Source organism: Planococcus citri, chromosome 2 (assembly GCF_950023065.1).
Source record: "Planococcus citri chromosome 2, ihPlaCitr1.1, whole genome shotgun sequence".
Taxonomy (NCBI): Eukaryota; Metazoa; Arthropoda; class Insecta; order Hemiptera; family Pseudococcidae; genus Planococcus; species Planococcus citri.
Genome location: NC_088678.1, coordinates 14,052,417 through 14,060,999, shown reverse-complemented (window position 1 = coordinate 14,060,999; position 8,583 = coordinate 14,052,417). Strand labels below are relative to the sequence as shown.

General features: G+C 35.7%; 2 protein-coding genes across 2 annotated transcripts; one reads left to right on the top strand and one right to left on the bottom strand.

Annotated features, from left to right (window-relative positions):
* Positions 1-42: 42 nt before the first annotated feature.
* Positions 43-1,845, bottom strand: LOC135834764 (uncharacterized). The gene is made up of 5 exons (XM_065348731.1): positions 1,464-1,845; positions 1,194-1,384; positions 766-1,121; positions 519-690; positions 43-444 (listed from the first exon to the last, which is right to left on the bottom strand). Exons 1-5 carry the CDS (start codon positions 1,534-1,536, stop codon positions 373-375), a joined length of 864 nt encoding a protein of 287 aa, XP_065204803.1. The 5' UTR covers positions 1,537-1,845; the 3' UTR covers positions 43-372.
* A 268-nt stretch (positions 1,846-2,113) lies between these two features.
* Positions 2,114-8,522, top strand: Fcp1 (RNA polymerase II subunit A C-terminal domain phosphatase Fcp1). The gene is made up of 10 exons (XM_065348728.1): positions 2,114-2,208; positions 2,288-2,663; positions 2,745-2,916; positions 2,987-3,112; positions 3,193-3,437; positions 3,514-3,722; positions 3,800-3,961; positions 4,041-4,727; positions 7,007-7,888; positions 7,961-8,522. Exons 2-10 carry the CDS (start codon positions 2,446-2,448, stop codon positions 8,278-8,280), a joined length of 3,021 nt encoding a protein of 1,006 aa, XP_065204800.1. The 5' UTR covers positions 2,114-2,208; positions 2,288-2,445; the 3' UTR covers positions 8,281-8,522.
* The last annotated feature ends 61 nt before the right edge of the window (positions 8,523-8,583 follow it).

The following is an 8,583-nucleotide window of genomic DNA, read 5'->3' as shown; positions in this document are numbered from 1 at the left end:
TACCACGTCAGTTATTTCTAAATTACGAATAAAAGATATAAGTACCTTCAAAAGTACAAATATGTATTTATTCGTAATAAAATAAAAAATAATACATTAAAATAACCAATTACATAAGAATATTTGTACAAAAATTAAAACAAATTTCTTATCACAGACCTTTTTACAATACAATTAACACAGTTATTCATCTGGAAGCGTATAAATACATATTTTATAAAATTTACAATTAATACATTCGATTATAACCTTCTAATAACAATATAACCTTATGAATCAGCATGGATCAAATTTGTAAAAAATTCTTACCAACTTGGATCTATTCCATTTTCACCTCTCGTAAAAAAAAGAACCAACACGATAACGTAGTAATTATCTTAATAACATCGCATCATTCATTAATCTATAGAAGAAATCGAACAATTCGTTCTTCGATATTTGTACCTGAAATTAAAAACCAAATAGAATAAATAACAGAAATAATTTAGAGGCCAATTCGTTCAAAAAAATATAACTACCTTTCCAGATACATCTAACGTAAGATACCCAGGAATGGAAACCATTTTTAAATGAAAATGGGTCAAGTCAACTCCATAAGTATTTATGACATGCTCTTCAAAAGCTGCGTGCAACGAAGCTACTTCCCCATATTCTATATTATTAGATTCTTCTTCGGTTTCTGTACGAATTCTACATTAAACAGAGGCATATTAGAACATTGACAAAGAAATCCAGCAGCTATACTTCGAACAGCATTCAACTCACCGTTTCCATATATCTTTTAATGTTTCAAAAGACACGAAGAAACTGAATTTCGATTCTATACGAGGAATTTCATAAACTAATTGGATATCTTTGGGCGTATGCGTTATGTGTTGTAATGCCAAAACCACCAACCACTTGAACTCCGATTGGGAAAAAATAGTAGCCGATATGGTACAGCTGAACTGTCTTTCAATCACGGAATTGATTAAATTTACGATCCTCTGATTTCCTATACAGTATAATAATGGTAAATTCACATCATTCTGGTCACCGGAATCGTTCAACTTCCACGTAAAAAACAATCCTTCGTAAACAACGCCAAGGGCACGATTATTTTGGCATTTTTCCACACTTATCTGCAATCGAAAGTAGCATTAGAGTAACCTTGTAGGTATAGATTGGCCGTTTCATTCATTATCGTCACGTACCTTTAAGAACGACTGAGTCGAGTTCGTGTCCACCCTATTGAACGTAGCATTATATTTGATCGATTGATTAGATTCGTGTTTAAGGATATCATTAGCTAGTAAATCGTTGAACTTTCTTAGATCTGATCTTCTGAAGGAGATATTTTGTAAAGGCGTACAAGAGAATATTCTGCCTCTTTTTTTCAGCAGATCTGTAAGCCAAAAGTAAACAACGTTGAATTTATTGAAATAGATCTACGTACTCGAAATGAACAGTGTTTTTTTACTCACCAAGTACATCAACGTCTAAATCGTCAGTATCCACGCAGTCCTCAGCGCTTAAAGGGAATATGTATGTATTCATGATGAATTCGATAAATATAATTAATTAAAATGAAAATGATCAATGATCATAAATCAAACAGATTCCGAATAAAATACAGAAATCGGCGGGAAATGCGATGATAATAGTGATAAAAAATTAGACATGGGAGCAAACATGGGATCTTCACGATTAAAAATTAAACAACCATCGCTTCTAAGGACAACTCCTGAACTGAAATTTCATCTATTTGGAAAATAAATGTTCACGACAAGTATGAAAAATAAAAATTTTGAGAAATTTTCCAGTTTTCTTCATCAAAAAATATGAAAAAATTTTGAATTGAAAAAAAAATTATCAAACGGTTCTTTTCCATTTCCACAGTGTTGCAAAATTTACTGGATGAAACGTTGTCACAGATGAAATTTTACCACTTTGTAAACAACTTAGCGTATCACAAAAAGGATCATTTTCGACGAAAAAACTCAATAAATTATCAAAAATCAGATGAAATAATACTTCTATAAATGAAATAAAATGTTTAATTAATTAAAAATTTCTAAAAATCACCAATATATTTGAAAAAATTGAAAATAATTACCACTTCGTCCAAATGTCGTTTAGCACGACTGTAACAAAACATGGACACATGGAGTGATTAGAAAAAAATGTAAACAAACAAAAAAATTTTTGATAAACAAGCAATGCGTAACGGTAAGAAATTTTTTTAACGAATAATTAATTAAAATTTAAAAATTTAACCTCGCGAATTCTTATTTAAATGATACAACAGCAGTTCAAGTGATCTATGTTCAAAATCCAACGGCGCCCCGATCTTCAGGAATGAATTTTCGGTCTTGATTTCCATCGTCGATCGGCTCCTCCTGACCACTTTACCATAAAGTATTCTCGATTATTTACATCATCTGGCTGGATTTAATTGCTTCTACGATGGAAGGTAACAGCAGAAGTATATCTGTAAATGAAGAAATCAAAGTTTCCAAGCTAAAGGTGAAAGCTGGCACGATGTTGTACGATGGTCGAATCATACTTATTTACGAATCAATGCACCAAAAAGACGACGAGCCTAAACAAAAGAAATTGAAAAGCACAGAAGTAGGCATCGTGAAGAAAATCTTGGTAAAAGAAGGCGATATTGTTGCTGCCGGGTATGTACGATAAGTTTCGACTTGAAATATGACATATCAAATGAGCGAATGCGAATCTCATCGAGTTTATTTTCGTGTTAGGTCCATTATTGCGGAATTAGAAAAGAAATGTAGCCATCCTACGGTAATAAAAGATCTGTGTGCCGAATGTGGAGCAGATTTACAGAAAGAAAATGCTAAAGAAGGAGGCCAAGTTTCGACAGCGTCGGTATCCATGGTTCATATGGTACCTGAACTTAAAGTTGATCAAGAAGTAAGCTTACCTATTCCGAAGGTACTTGAAAATGAATCGATTCGTACATTAATTGATTTTTTTTTCGCAGCATGCTCAGATTCTTGGTAAAGCTGACATGAATAGATTATTGGAACAGAAAAAATTGGTTTTATTGGTTGATCTTGATCAAACTCTTATTCACACAACAAATGACAACATTCCTAATAATATTAAAGTAATTTTTTTTTCATTTTTTTACTGAATTTTTATACTGTATCGAATTTATAAAATCGTTATTTTTTCTCATTTACGTAGGATGTTTACCATTTTCAACTTTACGGTCCTCAATCAACATGGTACCATACCAGACTACGTCCCGGTACACACGAATTTCTCAAAACTGTCAGCGAAAAATACGAATTACATATTTGTACATTCGGCTCTCGCAGATACGCGCATACCATAACTCGATTCTTAGATCCGGATGGCAAATTATTCTCTCACCGAATACTCTCACGTGACGAATGTTTCGATCCTAATTCAAAAACAGCTAATTTAAAGTACCTACATACATTTTTTTTTTTTTGGTGAAAAATTTGTGTAAAAATTTGAGTTTCATTGTCGCTTTAATTCCAGAGCTTTGTTTCCTTGCGGCGAACAAATGGTCTGTATTATCGACGATCGAGAGGATGTTTGGGACCATGCATCTAATCTGATTCACGTAAAACCGTATCATTTCTTTCAACATACCGGAGATATCCACGCTCCTCCTGGTTTAACGAAATGTGAAAACGATGATGAAAAACAAGGATACGATTTTTCACAGCTCAATGAAAATCAGACAAGTTGGTTGAATTCATCGAGTCTTTACTCGTTAATAATGTTTCCACCCGAGTTGATATTTTGTATGTATTTTTCCTAGATGATGCGGAGAAATCGGATACCGATGAAAAAGCAGGCGATCCTGAGGAGAATAAAACAGAAAATGGCGAAGAGGGTGTAAAAAGCTCCGATGATGTGGTCGATCACCCTGTGAATCAAAATCAAAACGGAGAATCAACTGTAGACGACAAAAGTACTGGAGGTAAAATGAAGTCTAATGCACGAGTATTCGATGTTTTCTAAAAATTTTATCGATGATTTTTTATTTTACTAATTTAAAGATCTCGATAAACAAAATGATGAAGCCCCAATCACAGATGTTGAAATGAAAGATTTGGATTCCGAATCTGATAAACCCCTAGTCATGGATGTGTCGCCAGATGAACCGGTCTTAAATTCCGATAAGCTCGTTAATTCTGATGGTTTGGCTCATGAAGCGAATTCAAAACTCGATACAGCTTCAATTACCGATACTGTTCTGCCAAATGACGAAAATATCGAATCTGCTGAAATCCAACCTACCGAAGTTGTGATGGAAAACAAGGAGGATTCCAAACCTGACAAAACTATGGATACCGAGACGGTTTTAGAATCTAATGAAACCGCAGAAACCGAAGTTATTTTGGAAAACAAGAATCCTACGTCTGATGAAATTCCAGTCATCGATGTTGTGGAAACCACTGAGGAATCTAAACCTGATGAAACTCCAGTCTCGGAGAATGCTTTAGAAACTCCTGAGGAATCTAAACCTGATGAAACACCGGTCTCGGAGAATGCTTTGGAAACCCCTGAGGAATCTAAACCTGATGAAACTCCAGCCTCGGAGAATGCTTTGGAAAGTAACGAAAATTCCAAACCTGATGAAAGCACCGTTGGAAATTCAACTCCAACGGAACCTGCTACCGAAATTACACCTCCCGAAGAAACCCCCAATGTTCCTGAACCTGGCGAACCTATACCAGAAAAAGGTGCTGGTTTTATTTATAGTCCGGCATATGACAATAGGAGTAATTGCACCCCCCCCCCCGCCCGCCGATTCTCTGGAATAACTTTTTTCTTAAAGGGGACATCATAAGGAACATTTTAAAGCAAACTTGCCAAAAAAAAGTTGGCCTTACTTACAAAATGGCGGCCATTTTGATTGACAGGTCAGCCGAAATCGCAGATTTTGCGTTTTAACATAGGACTTGCACAAACTTTTTCAAACTTTACAAAAGTAGATCAAACGAGCAAGCAAAAATTCATCACCTGTCCAAATTTCAAGTGCTAAAGTGCGTTTTTCGATTTTTGGTGAATTTTTGAAAATCGAATTTAGGCCAAAAATGAGGGAAAAAATAAAAATTATGCCAAATTGACCAAGAAAGCTGAAATTTGGGATATACCCTATTTTCGACATGCCAAATCGATTGGAAACGGTTTCAACCCGTTTTGAGCAGTTCTGGAGACTCCAGCAGATTTTTGAAACTCAAAATAATTCCCACAAAATTCCATCAAATTGGAGTTGTAAAGCTGAAATTTATTCTAAAAACTAATTTCAAGTCGTTTTGGAGCCTCCAGCGACTTTTTGAAAATTCCTGAAGTCTCTAGCAGATTTTTGAAACTTTAAATTTTCACAAAATTTCATCAAATGGAGATGGAAAGCTGAAATTTACTCTACACTCCAATTTTAACAGCCTCTGAAAACGACTTCTGGTGAATTTCAAGTCATTTTAGAGCCTCCAACGACTTTTTTGAAAATTACTGGAGCCTCCAGGAGATTTTTGAAACTTTAAATTTTCACAAAATTTCATCAAAATGGAGATGGAAAGCTGAAATTTACTCTACACTCCAATTTTAACACCCTCTGAAAACGACTTCTGGTGGATTTCAAGTCATTTTAGAGCTTCCAACGACTTTTTTGAAAATTACTGGAGCCTCCAGTAGATTTTTTAAACTTGAAATTTCCCCAAAATTTCATCAAACTAAGATGGAGAGTCGAAATTCATTCTGCAAACTAATTTCAATACGCTACGAAGTTGACTGCTGGTGAATTTCAAGTCGTTTTGGAGCCTCCAACGACTTTTTTGAAAATTACTGGAGACTCCAACGACTTGTTTGAAAATTACTGGAGCCTCCAGTAGATTTTTTAAACTTGAAATTTCCCCAAAATTTCATCAAACTAAGATGGAGAGTCGAAATTCATTCTGCAAACTAACTTCAATACGCTACGATGTTGACTGCTGGTGAATTTCAAGTCGTTTTGGAGCCTCCAGCAACTTTTTGAAAGGTTGTATGACTTTTTTTGGAAAATTGAAATTTCCTAAAAGTAGTTGGAAGCTTCAAAACCATTTGAAACCACCATGTAATCTGCGAAGTAAATTTCAGCTTGCCAACTCCATTTGATAAATTAATTTAGGGGAAATTTCAAGTTTCAAAAATTGCTGGAGGCCCTAAAATTACTTGAACCCACCTGAAGTCGTCTTCAGAGGGTGTTAAAATTGAAGTGTAGAGTAAATTTCAGCTTTCCATCTCCATTTGATGAAATTTTGTGAAAATTTAGAGTTTGAAAAATCTACTGGAGGCTCCAGTAATTTTCAAAAAAGTCGCAGGAGGCTCCAAAACGACTTGAAATTCGCCTGCAGTACTTCGTATCGTATTGAAATTAGTTTTTAGAATGAATTTTAGCTTTACAACTCCAATTTGATGGAATTTTGTGGGAATTTCGAGTTTCAAAAATCTGCTGGAGGCTCCAGAACTGCTCAAAACGGGTTGAAACAGTTTCCAATCGAGTTGGCATGTCGAAAATAGGGTATATCCCAAATTTCAGCTTTCTTGGTCAATTTGGCATAATTTTGATTTTTTCCCCCTCATTTTTGGCCTGAATTTGATTTTCAAAAATTCACCAAAAATCGAAAAACGCACTTTAGCACTTGAAATTTTGACAGGTGATAAATTTTTGCCCGATCTTTCGATCTATCTTTGAAAAGTTTGAAAAAGTTCGTGCAAGTCCTATGTTAAAACGCAAAATCTGTGATTTCGGCTGACCTGTCAGTCAAAATGGCCTCCATTTTGTAAGTAAGGCCAACTTTTACCGACTTTTTTTTTGGCAAGTTTGCTTTTAATATGTTCCTTAGGATGTCCCCTTTAAGAAAAAAGTTGACCCGGAGGATCGACGGGGGGGGGGGTGCAATTACTCCTATTGTCATATGCCGGACTATTAACGTTATTCATGCAGAATAAAAATTAATACAATTCGATTTTATTCTAGATTCCACAGACGCCCCAGATCTCTCAAACAAACCTCCAGAACCCAGCTCGAAACCACCCTTTGAACCTGCTCCCGAAGGAGTCCAAGTACCCGCAACTATCCCCAAACCGCTACTAGACGAGCACGGTTTCGTCATCATAGAAGAAACAGACGACTACTTATTGTACTTGGAGGAAATTCTGAAAACTATCCACGCAGAATTTTTCAAACGTTTAGAAGCTACCAGTATAATCCCAGATTTAAAAGAACTCATACCGGAAGTGAGAGCGAAAGTTTTGGAAGGTGTCAGCATCGTGTTCAGTGGCATCATTTCGAACAAAGTACAATTGGAGAAAAGCTCGGCTTACAAAATCGCTCGATCTCTGGGAGCTAAAGTTACTCAAAATATCGAAAACAGTACCACGCATTTGGTAGCTTTGAGATCCGGTACAGCCAAAGTGCACGCTGCTTATCGTAGACGAAATCTAAAGCTGGTTACTCCCGAATGGTTATGGACGTGCGCGGAACGATGGGAAAAGGTAGACGAACGCATGTTCCCTTTAAGAAACGCTGTATTTAATAACGAATCTAGAAAACCACCGGATCATTGCCGAAGCCCCGAACACCCCGAACCGTTACCATATCAAATTACCAACAACGTGAATTCCAATCAAGCTGCTGGGTTCATGTATAGCTTCAATCCATTGATGTCTTTGTCTTCGGAAGATATCGAGTCGATGGCCGGTGAAGTTGAAGATATATTTAAAGAATCAGATGGCGAAGCTGACGGAGCCGATGATGCGTTCAGATCGGACGATGAAGATGATTCCAACGATGCAACTCAAGTTAACGCTGGTAGAAAGAGGAAAATGGAAAACGAGTCCAGTTCTAGTTCGCAAGAAGGTAAGTAATAATTGGATTACGAACTCGTGTCTTAATACTCGAAATTTACATAGGTATTCGATTACGTTGCAGAAGATGAATCGAGATTCGAAAAATTCTCCAAAATCAGAAAACGCAAAAGACGTAAACAAGTCGAAGACGATTTCGATTTCGATAAAACGCTAGATGATGATGAAGATGGCGAAGACGATGAAGATGAAAAAGAAGGCGAAGATTCCGACGACGACGACGATGATACCATAAGTACGAGATTTCGTCGAGGTGAAAAACTACCCAGTGATTTAGATATCGATTACAATACAGAGGAAGGTACCGAAGAAGAACGGGAGAGCGATGGCGAATGGAACGTTATGGGGGCTGCTCTAGAAAGAGAATTTCTAGAAGGCGAATAGAAAAGTATTTAAATATTGACTTCGGAAACCACCGAAAATATTTTATTTACATTTTTACTAGTCTCACGTTGTTGTCGCCATTTTTATAATTGTATGTATTTATTATACTACCTATGTAGAAATTTGATATTTCTTCTTCGTGTGTTTCTTGAATTTATGTATTTATCATTCATTTTCGATGAATAAAATAAGATTGTTGTGCCTATTATGTAAATCGAAGTAATATAATATCTTTTTTGTAATTTTTAATAACTTTATACTGCGATATATAAATGTTATTTTGAAACGCTTCACTAAAATAAC